Here is a 26,575-nt window from a genome sequence, read left to right on the forward strand (position 1 = left end):
ATATCAGAATGGGTGACCTTATTAAATATAAGAATATTATGAGATGTCCTCGGCTGAACGTGCTAAAAATTACATATGTGTATTCGTAGGACCGAGCCCCAACTAATGATTCTAAACACTTGATATCTAACAGATACTAAGAGCCATATATTAATATCCCTCTTAATTTTAGTATTACACAGTAATATTTAGTCTCCTTGGGAGCGTCATGTGTGACGGAATGTATTAATATGTCTTGCGTGCCAGTAAGTACTACTGAACTGAAGTTATGAAGTTATTTACAGTGTATATGGAATTTTGGAATCTGTTCTGAAAACTGCAAACTCCCTCTGTTATGGTAATGAGCAGGAAGGACATCTTTCTAGAATTTACATAGCCTGGTGATCAAAGGCTAAATTGCCCAATTGTTTATGCTGGGCCCAGGGACCAAAGGAACTGCATTTTTAAGTGTGATACTTCGCAAGTCCAAAATCTGCTTCAAAGACTTTTGCTAGCCTTTTCGGCATCTAGGGTTAAGAGATGAGTTTGACAGGGTATTTAAGTCAGAGTCACCCCTTACTCAAATGTCTTTCATGTCCTCATGCAAAGCCTTCATGCATGAGTCTTCATTCATGAGCTGCAAGTCTTGCTGTGATTGATGTCAACTGAAATATGGAAGAAATGGCCCATCCTGTATCCTGATGGCTTTCTTGTCATAATCTTTAAGTAAGTGTCTATATTTTGCCTGTTATTTGTATATTTTGTGTGTTCACCTTTATCAAGGAATAAATTATATTTTATCATATCTAAGTCTCGTACCGGTTCAACCCAGTTATATATATATATTTTGGTGTATTATTAATAGCCTGTCACAAAGCTCCCGTCACAACCCCCCCCACTCCAGCAAACGCAGAGATGCCCCCCAGCCCACAGATTCTCTCACCCTCCCACACACACATTCTCCCTGTCTCCCCCCCCCATACAGATTTTCTCTCCCTGTCCCCCCCCCCACATTCTCCCTGCCCCCCCCGCCCCGAGAAATAAACACATTGCTCCTTTGCATGGAATCTCTGCTTTAGTTTACACCGTGAGTTAACGCCCTGAGAGCAGGACACGTCCTGCATGTGAAGCAGCTAATGAGATACAAAGACTTGTGAGCAGAGTTCGGAGGGGCAATCACAGATTGCAATCATGCTTCCACGCGCAGGCCCCACGCACACGCCGACACGCAGGTACCACGCGCAGGCCCCACGCACACGCCGACACGCAGGTACCACGCGCAGGCCCCACGCAGGTATTACTGCTCATGGGGTTTGCCAGGTTTTCCCACGCTCAGTCTTCGTGGGATTTCGGTGTTCGGGTTTTGCGCTGGTACTGAAAGAAGAAGAAGAGAAGTGGGGAGCATCACACACCCCGAAAGCACATTCTTAGGGTCACTATACAAGCATTTTTCATGGTCAGAGGCGCCGCCAATTCTTCTCACGCGGGCGGGAAATGCTGGTTTGAACGCAGCTTTTGTAAGTAAAGGTATAGGACATGACTGTAGGGTGAAGATGCTAGCCTCTGAAGTGGGAGAGAGCTCCAGTTCCTTTACCTCCCATGTGCCTCATTATTTCACAAGTTAAGCCCTTTAGTGCTGGAGGAAGCTGCCACTTCCGTGGCCACGACTCCCCACGCACTAGCACCCCCACGGCACGAGCACTCACGTGGCCTTGCAGTAAGGCGGATCACAGATGTCCCCTGCAATCATGTGTCCCCAAGGTGCCCCCCGTCATGGTGCAAGCTGACTAAAGGGCACTGAAGGGGTTAATTAGTGTGAGATTTCCCAGGGTTTCTATAATATTACTTAGCGTTTGGTTAGTGTCATCGACCCTGTGATGTCAAGCAGGTCAGACACGCACACACACACACACACACACACACGTGCGCGCGTGGAACACGCACGTCACAAACACCCGCACGTCACCCGCGTCACAAACACCCGCGCGTCACAAACACCCGAGCGTCATGCACGTCACAAACACCCGAGCGTCACAAACACCCGAGCGTCACCCGCGTCACAAACACCCGCGCGTCACCCGCGTCACAAACACTCGCGCGTCACAAACCCCCACGCGTCAGGCGCGTCACAAACAGCCGCGCGTCAGGCGCGTCACAAAGACCCGCACGTCACAAACACACGCGCGCCACACGCGTGCTATCCCATGATACACACTACAACGCATTTACGTGAATGGGTGATAAAGTGTCTCATGCAGAAGATAAGATTATAGATATGGCCGTACAGGAAATCAGACAGTTACATACGTTCCATACGTTACGTACCATCTCTAGCTGACGACCGATATTTCCCATAGTAATTCCACCAGCAAAAAATATACAAGGCAACCAGGATCGGACGTAGAGGAAGTCTGGAGAGGTGTATCTAACGGCAGGAGAGAAAAGCGCGTCACAGCAGGGTGACAGACATGCTGTATTACCCAGTGCACAGCCCTCACTGATACACCCCATTATACACCAGGAGAGAAGCGCGTCACATCCCCCAGCAGGGTGAGACGTGCTGTATTACCCAGGGCACGGCACTCACTGATACACCCTGTTATACACCAGGAGAGAAGCGCGTCACATCTCCCAGCAGGGTGACAGACGCGCTGTATTACCCAGGGCACGGCACTCACTGATACACCCCGTTATACACCGGGAGAGAAGCGCGTCACATCCCCCAGCAGGGTGAGACGTGCTGTATTACCCAGGGCACGGCACTCACTGATACACCCTGTTATACACCAGGAGAGAAGCGCGTCACATCCCCCAGCAGGGTGACAGACATGCTGTATTACCCAGGGCACGGCACTCACTGATACACCCCGTTATACACCAGGAGAGAAGCGCGTCACATCCCCCAGCAGGGTGAGAGACGCGCTGTATTACCCAGGGCACGGCACTCACTGATACACCCCGTTATACACCAGGAGAGAAGCGCGTCACATCCCCCAGCAGGGTGAGAGACGCGCTGTATTACCCAGGGCACGGCACTCACTGATACACCCCGTTATACACCAGGAGAGAAGCGCGTCACATCCCCCAGCAGGGTGAGAGACGCGCTGTATTACCCAGGGCACGGCACTCACTGATACACCCCGTTATACACCGGGAGAGAAGCGCGTCACATCCCCCAGCAGGGTGACAGACGCGCTGTATTACCCAGGGCACGGCCCTCACTGATACACCCCGTTATACACCAGGAGAGAAGCGCGTCACATCCCCCAGCAGGGTGACAGACATGCTGTATTACCCAGGGCACGGCACTCACTGATACACCCCGTTATACACCAGGAGAGAAGGGCGTCACATCCCCCAGCAGGGTGAGAGACGCGCTGTATTACCCAGGGCACGGCACTCACTGATACACCCCGTTATACACCAGGAGAGAAGCGCGTCACATCCCCCAGCAGGGTGAGAGACGCGCTGTATTACCCAGGGCACGGCACTCACTGATACACCCCGTTATACACCAGGAGAGAAGGGCGTCACATCCCCCAGCAGGGTGAGAGACGTGCTGTATTACCCAGGGCACGGCACTCACTGATACACCCCATTATACACCAGGAGAGAAGCGCGTCACATCCCCCAGCAGGGTGAGAGACGCGCTGTATTACCCAGGGCACGGCACTCACTGATACACCCCGTTATACACCGGGAGAGAAGCGCGTCACATCCCCCAGCAGGGTGAGAGACGTGCTGTATTACCCAGGGCACGGCACTCACTGATACACCCCGTTATACACCAGGAGAGAAGCGCGTCACATCCCCCAGCAGGGTGAGAGACGTGCTGTATTACCCAGGGCACGGCACTCACTGATACACCCCGTTATACACCAGGAGAGAAGCGCGTCACATCCCCCAGCAGGGTGAGAGACGTGCTGTATTACCCAGGGCACGGCACTCACTGATACACCCCGTTATACACCAGGAGAGAAGCGCGTCACATCCCCAAGCAGGGTGACAGACGTGCTGTATTACCCAGGGAACGGCACTCACTGATACACCCCGTTATACACCAGGAGAGAAGCGCGTCACATCCCCCAGCAGGGTGACAGACGCGCTGTATTACCCAGGGCACGGCACTCACTGATACACCCCGTTATACACCGGGAGAGAAGCGCGTCACATCCCCCAGCAGGGTGACAGACGCGCTGTATTACCCAGGGCACGGCACTCACTGATACACCCCGTTATACACCAGGAGAGAAGCGAGTCACATCCCCCAGCAGGGTGAGAGACGCGCTGTATTACCCAGGGCACGGCACTCACTGATACACCCCGTTATACACCGGGAGAGAAGCGCGTCACATCCCCCAGCAGGGTGAGAGACGCGCTGTATTACCCAGGGCACGGCACTCACTGATACACCCCGTTATACACCAGGAGAGAAGCGCGTCACATCCCTCAGCAGGGTGACAGACGTGCTGTATTACCCAGGGCACGGCACTCACTGATACACCCCGTTATACACCAGGAGAGAAGCGCGTCACATCCCCCAGCAGGGTGAGAGACGCGCTGTATTACCCAGGGCACGGCACTCACTGATACACCCCGTTATACACCGGGAGAGAAGCGCGTCACATCCCCCAGCAGGGTGAGAGACGCGCTGTATTACCCAGGGCACGGCACTCACTGATACACCCCGTTATACACCAGGAGAGAAGCGCGTCACATCCCCCAGCAGGGTGAGAGACGCGCTGTATTACCCAGGGCACGGCACTCACTGATACACCCCGTTATACACCGGGAGAGAAGCGCGTCACATCCCCCAGCAGGGTGAGACGTGCTGTATTACCCAGGGCACGGCACTCACTGATACACCCCGTTATACACCGGGAGAGAAGCGCGTCACATCCCCCAGCAGGGTGAGAGACGCGCTGTATTACCCAGGGCACGGCACTCACTGATACACCCCGTTATACACCGGGAGAGAAGCGCGTCACATCCCCCAGCAGGGTGACAGACGTGCTGTATTACCCAGGGCACGGCACTCACTGATACACCCCGTTATACACCGGGAGAGAAGCGCGTCACATCCCCCAGCAGGGTGAGAGACGCGCTGTATTACCCAGGGCACGGCACTCACTGATACACCCCGTTATACACCGGGAGAGAAGCGCGTCACATCCCCCAGCAGGGTGAGAGACGCGCTGTATTACCCAGGGCACGGCACTCACTGATACACCCCGTTATACACCGGGAGAGAAGCGCGTCACATCCCCCAGCAGGGTGAGAGACGCGCTGTATTACCCAGGGCACGGCACTCACTGATACACCCCGTTATACACCGGGAGAGAAGCGCGTCACATCCCCCAGCAGGGTGACAGACGCGCTGTATTACCCAGGGCACGGCACTCACTGATACACCCCGTTATACACCGGGAGAGAAGCGCGTCACATCCCCCAGCAGGGTGACAGACGCGCTATATTACCCAGGGCACGGCACTCACTGATACACCCCGTTATACACCGGGAGAGAAGCGCGTCACATCCCCCAGCAGGGTGACAGACGTGCTGTATTACCCAGGGCACGGCACTCACTGATACACCCCATTATACACCAGGAGAGAAGCGCGTCACATCCCCCAGCAGGGTGACAGACGCGCTGTATTACCCAGGGCACGGCACTCACTGATACACCCCGTTATACACCGGGAGAGAAGCGCGTCACATCCCCCAGCAGGGTGACAGACGCGCTGTATTACCCAGGGCACGGCACTCACTGATACACCCCGTTATACACCAGGAGAGAAGCGAGTCACATCCCCCAGCAGGGTGAGAGACGCGCTGTATTACCCAGGGCACGGCACTCACTGATACACCCCGTTATACACCGGGAGAGAAGCGCGTCACATCCCCCAGCAGGGTGAGAGACGCGCTGTATTACCCAGGGCACGGCACTCACTGATACACCCCGTTATACACCAGGAGAGAAGCGCGTCACATCCCTCAGCAGGGTGACAGACGTGCTGTATTACCCAGGGCACGGCACTCACTGATACACCCCGTTATACACCAGGAGAGAAGCGCGTCACATCCCCCAGCAGGGTGAGAGACGCGCTGTATTACCCAGGGCACGGCACTCACTGATACACCCCGTTATACACCGGGAGAGAAGCGCGTCACATCCCCCAGCAGGGTGAGAGACGCGCTGTATTACCCAGGGCACGGCACTCACTGATACACCCCGTTATACACCAGGAGAGAAGCGCGTCACATCCCCCAGCAGGGTGAGAGACGCGCTGTATTACCCAGGGCACGGCACTCACTGATACACCCCGTTATACACCGGGAGAGAAGCGCGTCACATCCCCCAGCAGGGTGAGACGTGCTGTATTACCCAGGGCACGGCACTCACTGATACACCCCGTTATACACCGGGAGAGAAGCGCGTCACATCCCCCAGCAGGGTGAGAGACGCGCTGTATTACCCAGGGCACGGCACTCACTGATACACCCCGTTATACACCGGGAGAGAAGCGCGTCACATCCCCCAGCAGGGTGACAGACGTGCTGTATTACCCAGGGCACGGCACTCACTGATACACCCCGTTATACACCGGGAGAGAAGCGCGTCACATCCCCCAGCAGGGTGAGAGACGCGCTGTATTACCCAGGGCACGGCACTCACTGATACACCCCGTTATACACCGGGAGAGAAGCGCGTCACATCCCCCAGCAGGGTGAGAGACGCGCTGTATTACCCAGGGCACGGCACTCACTGATACACCCCGTTATACACCGGGAGAGAAGCGCGTCACATCCCCCAGCAGGGTGAGAGACGCGCTGTATTACCCAGGGCACGGCACTCACTGATACACCCCGTTATACACCGGGAGAGAAGCGCGTCACATCCCCCAGCAGGGTGACAGACGCGCTGTATTACCCAGGGCACGGCACTCACTGATACACCCCGTTATACACCGGGAGAGAAGCGCGTCACATCCCCCAGCAGGGTGACAGACGCGCTATATTACCCAGGGCACGGCACTCACTGATACACCCCGTTATACACCGGGAGAGAAGCGCGTCACATCCCCCAGCAGGGTGACAGACGTGCTGTATTACCCAGGGCACGGCACTCACTGATACACCCCATTATACACCAGGAGAGAAGCGCGTCACATCCCCCAGCAGGGTGACAGACGTGCTGTATTACCCAGGGCACGGCACTCACTGATACACCCCGTTATACACCAGGAGAGAAGCGCGTCACATCCCCCAGCAGGGTGACAGACGTGCTGTATTACCCAGGGCACGGCACTCACTGATACACCCCGTTATACACCGGGAGAGAAGCGCGTCACATCCCCCAGCAGGGTGAGACGCGCTGTATTACCCAGGGCACGGCACTCACTGATACACCCCGTTATACACCAGGAGAGAAGCGCGTCACATCCCCCAGCAGGGTGAGAGACGTGCTGTATTACCCAGGGCACGGCACTCACTGATACACCCCGTTATACACCGGGAGAGAAGCGCGTCACATCCCCCAGCAGGGTGAGAGACGCGCTGTATTACCCAGGGCACGGCACTCACTGATACACCCCGTTATACACCAGGAGAGAAGCGCGTCACATCCCCCAGCAGGGTGACAGACGTGCTGTATTACCCAGGGCACGGCACTCACTGATACACCCCGTTATACACCAGGAGAGAAGCGCGTCACATCCCCCAGCAGGGTGACAGACGTGCTGTATTACCCAGGGCACGGCACTCACTGATACACCCCGTTATACACCGGGAGAGAAGCGCGTCACATCCCCCAGCAGGGTGAGAGACGCGCTGTATTACCCAGGGCACGGCACTCACTGATACACCCCGTTATACACCGGGAGAGAAGCGCGTCACATCCCCCAGCAGGGTGAGACGCGCTGTATTACCCAGGGCACGGCACTCACTGATACACCCCGTTATACACCGGGAGAGAAGCGCGTCACATCCCCCAGCAGGGTGAGAGACGCGCTGTATTACCCAGGGCACGGCACTCACTGATACACCCCGTTATACACCGGGAGAGAAGCGCGTCACATCCCCCAGCAGGGTGAGAGACGCGCTGTATTACCCAGGGCACGGCACTCACTGATACACCCCGTTATACACCGGGAGAGAAGCGCGTCACATCCCCCAGCAGGGTGAGAGACGCGCTGTATTACCCAGGGCACGGCACTCACTGATACACCCCGTTATACACCGGGAGAGAAGCGCGTCACATCCCCCAGCAGGGTGAGACGCGCTGTATTACCCAGGGCACGGCACTCACTGATACACCCCGTTATACACCGGGAGAGAAGCGCGTCACATCCCCCAGCAGGGTGACAGACGCGCTGTATTACCCAGGGCACGGCACTCACTGATACACCCCGTTATACACCGGGAGAGAAGCGCGTCACATCCCCCAGCAGGGTGAGAGACGCGCTGTATTACCCAGGGCACGGCACTCACTGATACACCCCGTTATACACCGGGAGAGAAGCGCGTCACATCCCCCAGCAGGGTGACAGACGTGCTGTATTACCCAGGGCACGGCACTCACTGATACACCCCGTTATACACCAGGAGAGAAGCGCGTCACATCCCCCAGCAGGGTGAGACGCGCTGTATTACCCAGGGCACGGCACTCACTGATACACCCCGTTATACACCAGGAGAGAAGCGCGTCACATCCCCCAGCAGGGTGAGACGCGCTGTATTACCCAGGGCACGGCACTCACTGATACACCCCGTTATACACCAGGAGAGAAGCGCGTCACATCCCCCAGCAGGGTGACAGACGTGCTGTATTACCCAGGGCACGGCACTCACTGATACACCCCGTTATACACCGGGAGAGAAGCGCGTCACATCCCCCAGCAGGGTGAGAGACGCGCTGTATTACCCAGGGCACGGCACTCACTGATACACCCCGTTATACACCGGGAGAGAAGCGCGTCACATCCCCCAGCAGGGTGAGACGCGCTGTATTACCCAGGGCACGGCACTCACTGATACACCCCGTTATACACCGGGAGAGAAGCGCGTCACATCCCCCAGCAGGGTGAGAGACGCGCTGTATTACCCAGGGCACGGCACTCACTGATACACCCCGTTATACACCGGGAGAGAAGCGCGTCACATCCCCCAGCAGGGTGACAGACGTGCTGTATTACCCAGGGCACGGCACTCACTGATACACCCCGTTATACACCGGGAGAGAAGCGCGTCACATCTCCCAACAGGGTGACAGACGCGCTATATTACCCAGGGCACGGCACTCACTGATACACCCCGTTATACACCGGGAGAGAAGCGCGTCACATCCCCCAGCAGGGTGACAGACGCGCTATATTACCCAGGGCACGGCACTCACTGATACACCCCGTTATACACCGGGAGAGAAGCGCGTCACATCCCCCAGCAGGGTGAGAGACGTGCTGTATTACCCAGGGCACGGCACTCACTGATACACCCCGTTATACACCGGGAGAGAAGCGCGTCACATCCCCCAGCAGGGTGAGAGACGCGCTGTATTACCCAGGGCACGGCACTCACTGATACACCCCGTTATACACCAGGAGAGAAGCGCGTCACATCTCCCAACAGGGTGACAGACGCGCTGTATTACCCAGGGCACGGCACTCACTGATACACCCCGTTATACACCGGGAGAGAAGCGCGTCACATCCCCCAGCAGGGTGAGACGCGCTGTATTACCCATGGCACGGCACTCACTGATACACCCCATTATACACCAGGAGAGAAGCGCGTCACATCCCCCAGCAGGGTGAGACGTGCTGTATTACCCAGGGCACGGCACTCACTGATACACCCCGTTATACACCGGGAGAGAAGCGCGTCACATCTCCCAACAGGGTGACAGACGCGCTATATTACCCAGGGCACGGCACTCACTGATACACCCCGTTATACACCAGGAGAGAAGCGCGTCACATCCCCCAGCAGGGTGACAGACGCGCTATATTACCCAGGGCACGGCACTCACTGATACACCCCGTTATACACCGGGAGAGAAGCGCGTCACATCCCCCAGCAGGGTGAGAGACGTGCTGTATTACCCAGGGCACGGCACTCACTGATACACCCCGTTATACACCAGGAGAGAAGCGCGTCACATCTCCCAACAGGGTGACAGACGCGCTGTATTACCCAGGGCACGGCACTCACTGATACACCCCGTTATACACCAGGAGAGAAGCGAGTCACATCCCCCAGCAGGGTGAGACGCGCTGTATTACCCAGGGCACGGCACTCACTGATACACCCCGTTATACACCAGGAGAGAAGCGCGTCACATCCCCCAGCAGGGTGAGACGCACTGTATTACCCAGGGCACGGCACTCACTGATACACCCCGTTATACACCGGGAGAGAAGCGCGTCACATCCCCCAGCAGGGTGAGACTCGCTGTATTACCCAGGGCACGGCACTCACTGATACACCCCGTTATACACCGGGAGAGAAGCGCGTCACATCTCCCAACAGGGTGACAGACGCGCTATATTACCCAGGGCACGGCACTCACTGATACACCCCGTTATACACCGGGAGAGAAGCGCGTCACATCCCCCAGCAGGGTGACAGACGCGCTATATTACCCAGGGCACGGCAATCACTGATACACCCCGTTATACACCGGGAGAGAAGCGCGTCACATCCCCCAGCAGGGTGAGACGCGCTGTATTACCCAGGGCACGGCACTCACTGATACACCCCGTTATACACCAGGAGAGAAGCGAGTCACATCCCCCAGCAGGGTGAGAGACGCGCTGTATTACCCAGGGCACGGCACTCACTGATACACCCCGTTATACACCGGGAGAGAAGCGCGTCACATCTCCCAGCAGGGTGACAGACGTGCTGTATTACCCAGGGCACGGCACTCACTGATACACCCCATTATACACCAGGAGAGAAGCGCGTCACATCCCCCAGCAGGGTGACAGACATGCTGCATTACCCAGGGCACGGCACTCACTGATACACCCCGTTATACACCAGGAGAGAAGCGCGTCACATCTCCCAACAGGGTGACAGACGCGCTGTATTACCCAGGGCACGGCACTCACTGATACACCCCGTTATACACCGGGAGAGAAGCGCGTCACATCCCCCAACAGGGTGACAGACGCGCTGTATTACCCAGGGCACGGCACTCACTGATACACCCCGTTATACACCAGGAGAGAAGCGCGTCACATCCCCCAGCAGGGTGAGACGCACTGTATTACCCAGGGCACGGCACTCACTGATACACCCCGTTATACACCGGGAGAGAAGCGCGTCACATCCCCCAGCAGGGTGAGAGACGCGCTGTATTACCCAGGGCACGGCACTCACTGATACACCCCGTTATACACCGGGAGAGAAGCGCGTCACATCCCCCAGCAGGGTGAGACGCGCTGTATTACCCAGGGCACGGCACTCACTGATACACCCCGTTATACACCGGGAGAGAAGCGCGTCACATCCCCCAGCAGGGTGAGACGCGCTGTATTACCCAGGGCACGGCACTCACTGATACACCCCGTTATACACCGGGAGAGAAGCGCGTCACATCTCCCAACAGGGTGACAGACGCGCTATATTACCCAGGGCACGGCACTCACTGATACACCCCGTTATACACCAGGAGAGAAGCGCGTCACATCCCCCAGCAGGGTGACAGACGCGCTATATTACCCAGGGCACGGCACTCACTGATACACCCCGTTATACACCGGGAGAGAAGCGCGTCACATCCCCCAGCAGGGTGAGAGACGTGCTGTATTACCCAGGGCACGGCACTCACTGATACACCCCGTTATACACCAGGAGAGAAGCGCGTCACATCTCCCAACAGGGTGACAGACGCGCTGTATTACCCAGGGCACGGCACTCACTGATACACCCCGTTATACACCAGGAGAGAAGCGAGTCACATCCCCCAGCAGGGTGAGACGCGCTGTATTACCCAGGGCACGGCACTCACTGATACACCCCGTTATACACCAGGAGAGAAGCGCGTCACATCCCCCAGCAGGGTGAGACGCACTGTATTACCCAGGGCACGGCACTCACTGATACACCCCGTTATACACCGGGAGAGAAGCGCGTCACATCCCCCAGCAGGGTGAGACTCGCTGTATTACCCAGGGCACGGCACTCACTGATACACCCCGTTATACACCGGGAGAGAAGCGCGTCACATCTCCCAACAGGGTGACAGACGCGCTATATTACCCAGGGCACGGCACTCACTGATACACCCCGTTATACACCGGGAGAGAAGCGCGTCACATCCCCCAGCAGGGTGACAGACGCGCTATATTACCCAGGGCACGGCAATCACTGATACACCCCGTTATACACCGGGAGAGAAGCGCGTCACATCCCCCAGCAGGGTGAGACGCGCTGTATTACCCAGGGCACGGCACTCACTGATACACCCCGTTATACACCAGGAGAGAAGCGAGTCACATCCCCCAGCAGGGTGAGAGACGCGCTGTATTACCCAGGGCACGGCACTCACTGATACACCCCGTTATACACCGGGAGAGAAGCGCGTCACATCTCCCAGCAGGGTGACAGACGTGCTGTATTACCCAGGGCACGGCACTCACTGATACACCCCATTATACACCAGGAGAGAAGCGCGTCACATCCCCCAGCAGGGTGACAGACATGCTGCATTACCCAGGGCACGGCACTCACTGATACACCCCGTTATACACCAGGAGAGAAGCGCGTCACATCTCCCAACAGGGTGACAGACGCGCTGTATTACCCAGGGCACGGCACTCACTGATACACCCCGTTATACACCGGGAGAGAAGCGCGTCACATCCCCCAACAGGGTGACAGACGCGCTGTATTACCCAGGGCACGGCACTCACTGATACACCCCGTTATACACCAGGAGAGAAGCGCGTCACATCCCCCAGCAGGGTGAGACGCACTGTATTACCCAGGGCACGGCACTCACTGATACACCCCGTTATACACCGGGAGAGAAGCGCGTCACATCCCCCAGCAGGGTGAGAGACGCGCTGTATTACCCAGGGCACGGCACTCACTGATACACCCCGTTATACACCGGGAGAGAAGCGCGTCACATCCCCCAGCAGGGTGAGACGCGCTGTATTACCCAGGGCACGGCACTCACTGATACACCCCGTTATACACCGGGAGAGAAGCGCGTCACATCCCCCAGCAGGGTGAGACGCGCTGTATTACCCAGGGCACGGCACTCACTGATACACCCCGTTATACACCGGGAGAGAAGCGCGTCACATCCCCCAGCAGGGTGACAGACGTGCTGTATTACCCAGGGCACGGCACTCACTGATACACCCCGTTATACACCGGGAGAGAAGCGCGTCACATCCCCCAGCAGGGTGAGACGCGCTGTATTACCCAGGGCACGGCACTCACTGATACACCCCGTTATACACCGGGAGAGAAGCGCGTCACATCCCCCAGCAGGGTGAGACGCGCTGTATTACCCAGGGCACGGCACTCACTGATACACCCCGTTATACACCAGGAGCTGAGACACAAGTGTAGCGATGAAAGCGATTACTATTCCAAGACCTAATCCGCTCCGTGACCGGTCAAACGTCCACCACAGTCCGATGGAGAGAGCGGCCAGCGTGAGAGATAACTGCATGTTGTTAGCGAAGTCCACCTTCTGTAAGCTACATTAAGGATGCATAACGATGTACAAACTTCATCACATTAACTAAGGCATCCGAACCTCTGTCCATCTATCCCGACCCGATCATGCTTTGCAGAACTGGGTCATTGAATAAAACCTCCCCCACTTGGTAGCAGAGTCAAATACCGCACCCGAAAAATCAGCAACTTCGATAAAAATTCATCTTTATATACCAGAGCCTCCCTGAACGGTATATATCAATACAGTAACTAAGTAACACCTTTAATACCTGGAATAATACCCCACTCCTGATCGAGATGAAACATTAAGTACCCCTCGTCCCTCACAGCTTGTAACCACTTGGGCTCCATGTTACATTTGGGGGCCAGGTCTCAAAGCTGCTAGGTAATGGAAACAAGTTTACTTCTTAAAATCAACCGGATCCTGCGCCTGGTGCTAAAGCTGGAACCGCGGCCTGCCTTCTGCCTACACCGACTGATCCTGCGCCTGGCGCTAAAGCTGGAAGCGCGGCCTGCCTTCTGCCTACACCGACGGATCCTACGTCTGGCGCTAAAGCTGGAACCGCGGCCTGCCTTCTGCCTACACCGACGGATCCTGCGCCTGGCGCTAAAGCTGGAACCGCGGCCTGCCTTCTGCCTACACCGACTGATCCTACGCCTGGCGCTAAAGCTGGAACCGCGGCCTGCCTTCTGCCTACACCGACGGATCCTACGTCTGGCGCTAAAGCTGGAACCGCGGCCTGCCTTCTGCCTACACCGACGGATCCTACGTCTGGCGCTAAAGCTGGAACCGCGGCCTGCCTTCTGCCTACACCGACTGATCCTACGCCTGGCGCTAAAGCTGGAACCGCGGCCTGCCTTCTGCCTACACCGACGGATCCTACGTCTGGCGCTAAAGCTGGAACCGCGGCCTGCCTTCTGCCAACACCGACTGATCCTGCGCCTGGCGCTAAAGCTGGAAGCGCGGCCTGCCTTCTGCCTACACCGACGGATCCTACGTCTGGCGCTAAAGCTGGAACCGCGGCCTGCCTTCTGCATACACCGACGGATCCTGCATCTGGCGCTAAAGCTGGAACCGCGGCCTGCCTTCTGCCTACACCGACGGATCCTACGCCTGGCGCTAAAGCTGGAACCGCGGCCTGCCTTCTGCCTACACCGACTGATCCTACGCCTGGCGCTAAAGCTGGAACCGCGGCCTGCCTTCTGCCAACACCGACTGATCCTGCGCCTGGCGCTAAAGCTGGAAGCGCGGCCTGCCTTCTGCCTACACCGACTGATCCTACGTCTGGCGCTAAAGCTGGAACCGCGGCCTGCCTTCTGCCTACACCGACGGATCCTACGTCTGGCGCTAAAGCTGGAACCGCGGCCTGCCTTCTGCCTACACCGACGGATCCTTCATCTGGCGCTAAAGCTGGAACCGCGGCCTGCCTTCTGCCTACACCGACGGATCCTACGCCTGGCGCTAAAGCTGGAACCGCGGCCTGCCTTCTGCCTACACCGACGGATCCTACGCCTGGCGCTAAAGCTGGAACCGCGGCCTGCCTTCTGCCTACACCGACTGATACTACGCCTGGCGCTACAGCTGGAACCGCGGCCTGCCTTCTGCCTACACCGACTGATACTACGCCTGGCGCTACAGCTGGAACCGCGGCCTGCCTTCTGCCTACACCGACTGATCCTACGTCTGGCGCTAAAGCTGGAACCGCGGCCTGCCTTCTGCCTACACCGACTGATACTACGCCTGGCGCTAAAGCTGGAACCGCGGCCTGCCTTCTGCCTACACCGACTGATCCTACGTCTGGCGCTAAAGCTGGAACCGCGGCCTGCCTTCTGCCTACACCGACGGATCCTACGCCTGGCGCTAAAGCTGGAACCGCGGCCTGCCTTCTGCCTACACTGACTGATACTACGCCTGGCGCTAAAGCTGGAACCGCGGCCTGCCTTCTGCCTACACCGACGGATCCTACGCCTGGCGCTAAAGCTGGAACCGCGTCCTGCCTTCTGCCTACACCGACGGATCCTGCGTCTGGCGCTAAAGCTGGAACCGCGGCATGCCTTCTGCCTCCACCGACGGATCCTACGCCTGGCGCTAAAGCTGGAACCGCGGCCTGCCTTCTGCCTCCACCGACGGATCCTACGCCTGGCGCTAAAGCTGGAACCGCGGCCTGCCTTCTGCCTACACCGACGGATCCTGCGTCTGGCGCTAAAGCTGGAACCGCGGCCTGCCTTCTGCCTACACCGACTGATCCTACGCCTGGCGCTAAAGCTGGAACCGCGTCCTGCCTTCTGCCTACACCGACGGATCCTGCGTCTGGCGCTAAAGCTGGAACCGCGGCATGCCTTCTGCCTCCACCGACGGATCCTACGCCTGGCGCTAAAGCTGGAACCGCGGCCTGCCTTCTGCCTACACCGACGGATCCTACGTCTGGCGCTAAAGCTGGAAGCGCGGCCTGCCTTCTGCCTACACCGACGGATCCTACGTCTGGCGCTAAAGCTGGAACCGCGGCCTGCCTTCTGCCTACACCGACTGATCCTACGCCTGGCGCTAAAGCTGGAACCGCGGCCTGCCTTCTGCCTACACCGACTGATCCTACGTCTGGCGCTAAAGCTGGAACCGCGGCCTGCCTTCTGCCTACACCGACTGATCCTACGCCTGGCGCTAAAGCTGGAACCGCGGCCTGCCTTCTGCCTACACCGACGGATCCTGCGTCTGGCGCTAAAGCTGGAACCGCGGCCTGCCTTCTGCCTACACCGACTGATCCTACGTCTGGCGCTAAAGCTGGAACCGCGGCCTGCCTTCTGCCTACACCGACGGATCCTACGTCTGGCGCTAAAGCTGGAACCGCGGCCTGCCTTCTGCCTACACCGACGGATCCTACGTCTGGCGCTAAAGCTGGAACCGCGGCCTGCCTTCTGCCTACACCGACGGATCCTGCATCTGGCGCTAAAGCTGGAACCGCGGCCTGCCTTCTGCCTACACCGACGGATCCTGCGCCTGGCGCTAAAGCTGGAACCGCGGCCTGCCTTCTGCCTACACCGACTGATCCTACGTCTGGCGCTAAAGCTGGAACCGCGGCCTGCCTTCTGCCTACACCGACTGATCCTACGTCTGCGCTAAAGCTGGAACCGCGGCCTGCCTTCTGCCTACACCGACGGATCCTGCGTCTGGCGCTAAAGCTGGAACCGCGGCCTGCCTTCTGCCTACACCGACGGATCCTACGTCTGGCGCTAAAGCTGGAACCGCGGCCTGCCTTCTGCCTACACCGACGGATCCTACGCCTGACGCTAAAGCTGGAACCGCGGCCTGCCTTCTGCCTACACCGACGGATCCTACGCCTGGCGCTAAAGCTGGAACCGCGGCCTGCCTTCTGCCTACACCGACTGATCCTACGCCTGGCGCTAAAGCTGGAACCGCGGCCTGCCTTCTGCCTACACCGACTGATCCTACGCCTGGCGCTAAAGCTGGAACCGCGGCCTGCCTTCTGCCTACACCGACGGATCCTGCGTCTGGCGCTAAAGCTGGAACCGCGGCCTGCCTTCTGCCTACACCGACGGATCCTACGTCTGGCGCTAAAGCTGGAACCGCGGCCTGCCTTCTGCCTACATCGACTGATCCTACGCCTGGCGCTAAAGCTGGAACCGCGGCCTGCCTTCTGCCTACACCGACGGATCCTACGTCTGGCGCTAAAGCTGGAACCGCGGCCTGCCTTCTGCCTACACCGACGGATCCTGCGTCTGGCGCTAAAGCTGGAACCGCGGCCTGCCTTCTGCCTACACCGACTGATCCTACGTCTGGCGCTAAAGCTGGAACCGCGGCCTGCCTTCTGCCTACACCGACGGATCCTACGCCTGGTGCTAAAGCTGGAACCGCGGCCTGCCTTCTGCCTACACCGACTGATCCTACTTCTGGCGCTAAAGCTGGAACCGCGGCCTGCCTTCTGCCTACACCGACGGATCCTACGTCTGGCGCTAAAGCTGGAACCGCGGCCTGCCTTCTGCCTACACCGACGGATCCTGCGCCTGGCGCTAAAGCTGGAACCGCGGCCTGCCTTCTGCCTACACCGACTGATCCTACGTCTGGCGCTAAAGCTGGAACCGCGGCCTGCCTTCTGCCTACACCGACGGATCCTACGTCTGGCGCTAAAGCTGGAACCGCGGCCTGCCTTCTGCCTACACCGACGGATCCTACGCCTGGCGCTAAAGCTGGAACCGCGGCCTGCCTTCTGCCTACACTGACGGATCCTACGTCTGGCGCTAAAACTGGAACCGCGGCCTGCCTTCTGCCTACACCGACTGATCCTGCGTCTGGCGCTAAAGCTGGAACCGCGGCCTGCCTTCTGCCTACACCGACGGATCCTGCGCCTGGCGCTAAAGCTGGAACCGCGGCCTGCCTTCTGGCTACACCGACGGATCCTACGCCTGGCGCTAAAGCTGGAACCGCGGCCTGCCTTCTGCCTACACCGACTGATCCTACGTCTGGCGCTAAAGCTGGAACCGCGGCCTGCCTTCTGCCTACACCAACTGATCCTACGTCTGGCGCTAAAGCTGGAACCGCGGCCTGCCTTCTGCCAACACCGACTGATCCTGCGCCTGGCGCTAAAGCTGGAACCGCGGCCTGCCTTCTGCCTACACCGACGGATCCTACGTCTGGCGCTAAAGCTGGAACCGCGGCCTGCCTTCTGCCTACACCGACGGATCCTGCGTCTGGCGCTAAAGCTGGAACCACGGCCTGCCTTCTGTAACACCGACGGATCCTACGCCTGGCGCTAAAGCTGGAACCACGGCCTGCCTTCTGTAACACCGACGGATCCTACGCCTGGCGCTAAAGCTGGAACCGCGGCCTGCCTTCTGCCTACACCGACGGATCCAAACCGTCTCTAAAAATAACCGCAAGACACCTTTTCTCTGCCACTATGAGATGTAACCTGGCCTCATGGACACAGTCACCTTCAAGTCCTATTACGGTCAGGGGTGTAAAAGGCAGACAATGTATTTAAAGAAATTAACCAATCTCAGGAAGGGCGGTCTGGATAAATGTATCTGGGTGCAGATGGACACAAACCATGAACCCATCTTTCTAATCCAGGGAGGGTCCTTGGTGCCGGCTTAGTGTTACCTAGAACCCTGTGACCCCATCAGCTTAGGAAGATCTGGCGGTTGATATGAGACTGTTGGTAACATGCCGCCACTAACATCATTCTTTCCGATATCTGTAGTGTCATTACACGGATATAGACATGAATATATTTGTAATGTTCGTAGGGACAGTATAACCAGATCTTTTTCTGCACCCTATAAAATCTAACGGAAAGATAAACTGTGACGGGTGGGGGCAGCCGGCCTTCATTAATAAAGGTGGAGCCCGGCTGGCTGCCCCTGAAACCGCATGCAAGAGCTGAGAATGTCAGCTCTTGGGTCTAATATTGTACCGTACCGTGTTTCCCTGTAATTGTGTTCCCCTTATACTGTCCCCTGTAGGGTTATACGCTAGGAACCGTGTGTGGGGGGTAACTATGTAAGCCCAGTGGGCCAGTTAAGGCATTCTATGTTGTATTCCCTTTGACTCATAGTCCCATAGCTGCCTGTGCAAGCGTATAATGCCGCGGTCCCAGTGAGCACTGTAGCACGCGCGCCCGGCGGGGGGCGCATCGCGTGCACAGCGCTTCACCGCGATCTGCGGCCCCAGACCTCACACGGCTGGTTCAGCCTCGTTGGCTGGCCCCCCAGCGGGGGGGCATGGCCACGCCTCCGTCGCAAATACAATTTTTTTTGTATTTGCAAAAATTGCAGTACACGGCGGCTTCACCTTCAGCACGAAACTGCTTACTGGGCCCGGTCCAATTGGGGCGCGGTGCTTATACGCACAGCGCATGTAGAAGGCACTGGGGCCGTGGCCTACATGGGTTGCCTTGCATGGGTGGCCTCTTATGAGAAATAGCTGCAGGGCAGAGACTTCTGGAACATGAGGGAAAAGTTGGATATTTGGGGGCAAACAGGGTTAACCTGCATTGCCTGCCAGCAAGGTATTAGCGCTGGGCCTAGAAGGCGTGTATGCTAACGCAGGTTTCAGAACCCTAGCTCCCAGATCCCAGTTTTAGAGTGTCAGCTCTAGGGATCAAATGTTACTGTATTGGATGTAGGGGCTGGTGTCCTAGAACAGGTTAGAGTCCAGTTCAAAGACCCCACGTTTTAGGTCCAAATTGTAGAGTGCAATCTCTAGGGATCAAGTTTCAGTTTTGCTGTGTTTTAAAACTACAATGCCTTGTGTGTTTCTCCTGTGAGGAAAATCTGTTTCGTGACAAAAGGCAGCCAGAGGTAGATTAGCATACAAAAGAAATGCAGGTTTGTTGCACATGGTGAGGGGGAAGGGCTGTGAACAGGAAACCTGGAGAAAAAAGCCTTTGTTTCACGTAGACCCAGCAGAGACGGGAAACCAGGGGGTATGGGGCAGGCCAGGAAAACGGTTGCTGGATGTCACACTCATATGCATGATTTCCATTGGCAAGTTTTTAATTCCCCCCCCTCCTATCATTGAACGCACAACCACAATCCATGCTTTAATTGGCTGCAAGCCCCCTCAGTGAATTAGATAGGCAGCAAGCCCTATATAAGGGAGAGCAGTGTAGCAGATAATTCTCTTTTTTTCTGTTGGAGATTTGAAAAGACAAGCAGCTGCTGGCGGGCCTCTCAAAAGGTGCTTCTGAGTGAAAGTAAATAAGCATGGAGAGGCCTGGCCAAGAGGCTGGAACCAACCGGAGAAGACAGGGTAACACCTTTTGCTGAAGCAGAAGCCCTGCAACATGGAAATGGCTAGATCTCAACCCCCAGACCCCAGTAAGTATTTTGTATTTCTGTGCGTTTCCGTGGTCTTATCTAAATAAATCTCAATTTATTTCACTGCCTTTTTTTGCCTTGTGATTGATCCCCTAAATATAAATGTGTTAAAAGACCTGGTCTACCGTGACAAAGATTTAAAAAAAAGTTTAAAAAACAAAATTATATTTTAACATTGCCATACAAAGAAGAAACCGCAGCCATGCCAGTGAGTTAACATGGGCAGAAACAGAATACCCGTAAATACCATTAAAAAAATAATAATACATTTTTTTTAAAAAACACTAGTTTTTTCTATTTTGAAATAAAAAAAAAATTTTTACATCAGAATAAAACAAAAACAGAACAAAAGATTGAAAGTGGATAAAAGCAAGATCATTTTAGTGATAAAACTAAAATTAGCCAAGAAAAAAAACCTCAATTAGAATCCATCTCATTTTAAACTCCGACACGGAATAAAACGAGGAGAATAATAATTGTTATTCAAAATACAATATATTAAGGAAGAAAAAGTTATCTGCACAGAAAATGCGCAGTAGTGGCGGCCGTCGTCACGGAAACACGCTGCTTTCCGTGTCGGTTTGTGGACTTGTTAGGAAAGGATACAGCGCTGGCATGATTTATACCCACAAACACGGCGACGCAGCGCATAACACTGGACCATTCTCTCTTGAATTTGTGCGGTTCCCCAAGGTGTCGATCAATGCACGGATACAAGAGCCCAATCACAGCTGTGGAGGCAGGAACACACACAGAGCGCGGGATTATTATTACCGGGAACACACACACACACACACACACACACACACACACACACGTATTATTATTATAGGGAACACACACACACACACACACACACACACACACACACACACACACACACACACACACACACACGTATTATTATTATAGGGAACACACACCCCGGTATTATTATCATTACAGGGAGAAGACGAGAACACACAAACACACACACAGGTATTATTATTATTACAGGGAACACACACACACACGTATTATTATTACAGGGAACACACACACACACGTAGTATTATTACAGGGAACACACACACGTATTATTATTACAGGGAACACACACACACACACACGTATTATTACAGGGAACACACACACACGTATTATTATTACAGGGAACACACACACACAGGTATTATTATTACAGGGAACACACACACACACACACAGAGCCCGGCATTATTATTACAGGGAACACACACACACACACACACACACACACACACACACACACACACACACACACACACACACACACACACACACACACACACACACACACACACACGTATTATTACTACAGGTAACACACACACACAGGTATTATTATTACAGGGAACACACACACACACACATTATTATTACTACAGGGAACACACACACACAGGTATTATTATTACAGGGAACACACACACACACACCGGTATTATTATTACAGGGACACACACACACACACACACACACACACACACACACACACACACACACAGAGCCCAGTATTATTATTATTACAGGACACACACACACGTATTATTATTACTACAGGGAACACACACACAGTCCGGTATTATTATTATTACAGGTCACACACACACACACACACACACACACACACACACACACACACACACACACACACACACACACACACACACACACACACACACACACACACACACACACGTATTATTACAGGGAACACACACACACACACAGCCCAGTATTATTATTATTATTACTACAGGGAACATACACACACAAAGTCCAGTATCATTATTATTATTATTACTACAGGGAACACACACACACACAGCCCGGTATTATTATTATTACAGGACACACACACACACACACACACACACACACATACACACACACGTATTATTATTACAGGGAACACACACACACACAGCCTGGTATTATTAACAGGGAATACACACACACACACACACACAAACACAAACACAGCCCGGTATTATTATTATTATTACTACAGGGAACACACACACACATATGTATTATTACTACAGGGAACACACACACACATATGTATTATTACTACAGGGAACACACACACACATAGGTATTATTATTACAGGGAACACACACACACACACACACGTATTATTATTACAGGGAACACACACACACACACACACACACACACACACACACAGAGCCCGGTATTATTATTATTATTACATGGAACACACACACATACACCGGTATTATTAACACACACACACGTATTATTACTACAGGGAACACACACACACACACACACACACACACACACACACACACACACACACACACACACACACACGTATTATTACAGGGAACACACACACAGCCCGGTATTATTATTACAGGGAACACACACACACACACACACACACACACACACACACACATATTATTACAGGGAACACACACACACACACACACATGTATTATTACTACAGGGAACACACACACACACACACACACACACACACACACACGTATTATTACAGGGAACACACACACACACACGTATTATTACTACAGGGAACACACACACACACACACACACACGTATTATTACAGGGAACACACACACACACACACGTATTATTACTACAGGGAACACACACACACACACACACGTATTATTACAGGGAACACACACACACACACACACACGTATTATTACTACAGGGAACACACACACACACACACACACACACACACACACACACACACACACACACGTATTATTACAGGGAACACACACACAGCCCGGTATTATTATTATTATTATTATTACAGGGAACACACACACACACACACACACACACACACACACGTATTATTACAGGGAACACACACACAGCCCAGTATTATTATTATTACAGGGAACACACACACACACACACACACACACACACACACACACACACACACACACACACACACACACACACACACACACACACACACACACACACACACACACACACACACATATTATTACAGGGAACACACACACAGCCCGGTATTATTATTATTATTATTACAGGGAACACACACACACACACACACACACACACACACACACACACACACACACACACACACACACACACACACACACACACACACACACACAGTATTATTACTACAGGGAACACACACATACACAGGTATTATTATTACAGGGAACACACACACACCCCGGTATTATTATTATTACAGGGAACACACACACACCCCGGTATTATTATTATTACAGGGAACACACACACACACACACACACACACACACACACACACAGAGAGCCCAGTATTATTATTATTACAGGGAACACACACACACACACAGCCCGGTATTATTATTATTATTATTATTACAGGGAAGACACACACACACACACCCCGGTATTATTATTATTACAGGGAACACACACACACACACACACACACACACACAGAGAGCCCAGTATTATTATTATTACAGGGAAAACACACACACACACACACACAGCCCGGTATTATTATTATTACAGGGAAGACACACACACACACACCCCGGTATTATTATTATTACAGGGAACACACACACACACACACACACACACACACACACACACACACACACACACACACACACACACACACACACAGCCCAGTATTATTATTATTACAGGGAAAACACACACACACACAGCCCGGTATTATTATTATTATTACTACAGGGAACACACACACATAGGTATTATTATTACAGGGAACACACACACACAGCCCGGTATTATTATTATTATTACTACAGGGAACACACACACATAGGTATTATTATTACAGGGAACACACACACACAGCCCGGTATTATTATTATTATTACTACAGGGAACACACACACACATAGGTATTATTATTACAGGGAACACACACACACACCGGTATTATTATTACAGGGAACACACACACACAGAGCCTGGTATTATTATTACAGGGAACACACACACACAGAGCCCGGTATTATTATTGAAGGGAACACACACACAGGTATTATTATTACAGGGAACACACACACACACACACACACACACAGGTATTATTATTACAGGGAACACACACAGGTATTATTATTACAGGGAACACACACACACACACACACACACACACACAGAGCCCGGTATTATTATTACAGGGAACACACACACACACAGAGCCCGGTATTATTATTACAGGGAACACACACACAGGTATTATTATTACAGGGAACACACACACACACACACACAGGTATTATTATTACAGGGAATACACACATAGGTATTATTATTACAGGGAACACACACACAGAGCCCGGTATTATAATTACAGGGAACACACACACAGGTATTATTATTACAGGGAACACACACACAGGTATTATTATTACAGGGAACACACACACACACACACACACACACACACACAGAGCCCGGTATTATTATTACAGGGAACACACACACAGAGCCCGGTATTATTATTACAGGGACACACACACACACACAAACACACACAGAGCCCGGTATTATTATTACAGGGAACACACACACACACGTATTATTATTACAGGGACACACACACACACACACACACACACACAGAGCCCGGTATTATTATTACAGGGAACACACACACACACACAGAGCCGGTATTATTACTATTACTACAGGGAACAGACACACACACACACACACAGCCCGGTATTATTATTACAGACACACACACACACGTATTATTATTACTACAGGGAACACACACACACACAGAGCCACGTATTATTATTATTACAGGACACACACACACACAGCCCGGTATTATTATTACAGGGACACACACACACACAGAGCCCGGTATTATTATTACAGGGAACACACACAGCCCGGTATTATTATTACAGACACACACACACACACACACACACACACACACACACACACACACAGCCCGGTATTATTATTACAGACACACACACACACACGTATTATTATTACTACAGGGAACACACACACACACAGAGCCCGGTATTATTATTATTACAGGACACACACACACACACAGCCCGGTATTATTATTATTACAGGGAACACACACACACACACAGAGCCCGGTATTATTATTATTACAGGACACACACACACACACAGCCCGGTATTATTATTATTACAGGGACACACACACACACACAGACACACAGACCCTGGTATTATTATTACAGGGACACACACACACACACACACACACACACACACACACACACACACAGAACCCGGTATTATTATTACAGACACACACACACACACACACACACACACACAGCCCGGTATTATTATTACAGGGACACAAACACACACACACAGACCCCGGAATTATTATTACAGGGACACACACAGCCCAGTATTATTATTACAGGGACACACACACAGCCCAGTATTATTATTACAGGGACACACACACACACACACACACACACAGAACCCGGTATTATTATTACAGGGACACACACACACACACACAGAGCCCGGTATTATTATTACAGGGACACACACACACACACACACACAGAGCCCGGTATTATTATTACAGGGACACACACACACACACACACACACACACAGAGCCCGGTATTATTATTACAGGGACACACACACGCACACACAGAGCCCGGTATTATTATTATTACAGGGACACACACACACACACACACACAGAGCCCGGTATTATTATTACAGACACACACACACACACAGAGCCCGGTATTATTATTACAGGGACACACACACACACACACACACACACACACACACACACACAGAGCCCGGTATTATTATTACAGGGACACACGCACACACACACACACACACACACACACACACACACACACACACACACACACACAGCCCGGTATTATTATTACAGGGACACACACACACACACACAGAGCCCGGTATTATTATTACAGGGACACACACACACACACACACACACAGAG

At 53.8% G+C, this 26,575-nt stretch overlaps 1 protein-coding gene across 1 annotated transcript in view; it reads right to left on the reverse strand.

Moving 5' to 3' along the window:
- Positions 1-1,035: 1,035 nt before the first annotated feature.
- Positions 1,036-26,575, reverse strand: part of INSIG2 (insulin induced gene 2) — a 36,265-nt gene continuing 10,725 nt past the window's right edge. Inside the window, exons 3-6 of the mRNA XM_075585045.1 lie at positions 21,118-21,242; positions 13,524-13,690; positions 2,305-2,404; positions 1,036-1,353 (exon numbers count right to left, since the gene is read on the reverse strand). Of these exons, the coding sequence (XP_075441160.1) occupies positions 1,312-1,353; positions 2,305-2,404; positions 13,524-13,690; positions 21,118-21,242 (434 nt within the window). The 3' untranslated portion in view covers positions 1,036-1,311. The remainder of the gene's footprint in view (positions 1,354-2,304; positions 2,405-13,523; positions 13,691-21,117; positions 21,243-26,575) is intronic.

Source organism: Ascaphus truei, unplaced genomic scaffold, assembly GCF_040206685.1.
Source record: "Ascaphus truei isolate aAscTru1 unplaced genomic scaffold, aAscTru1.hap1 HAP1_SCAFFOLD_876, whole genome shotgun sequence".
In the NCBI taxonomy this organism is placed as follows: domain Eukaryota; kingdom Metazoa; phylum Chordata; class Amphibia; order Anura; family Ascaphidae; genus Ascaphus; species Ascaphus truei.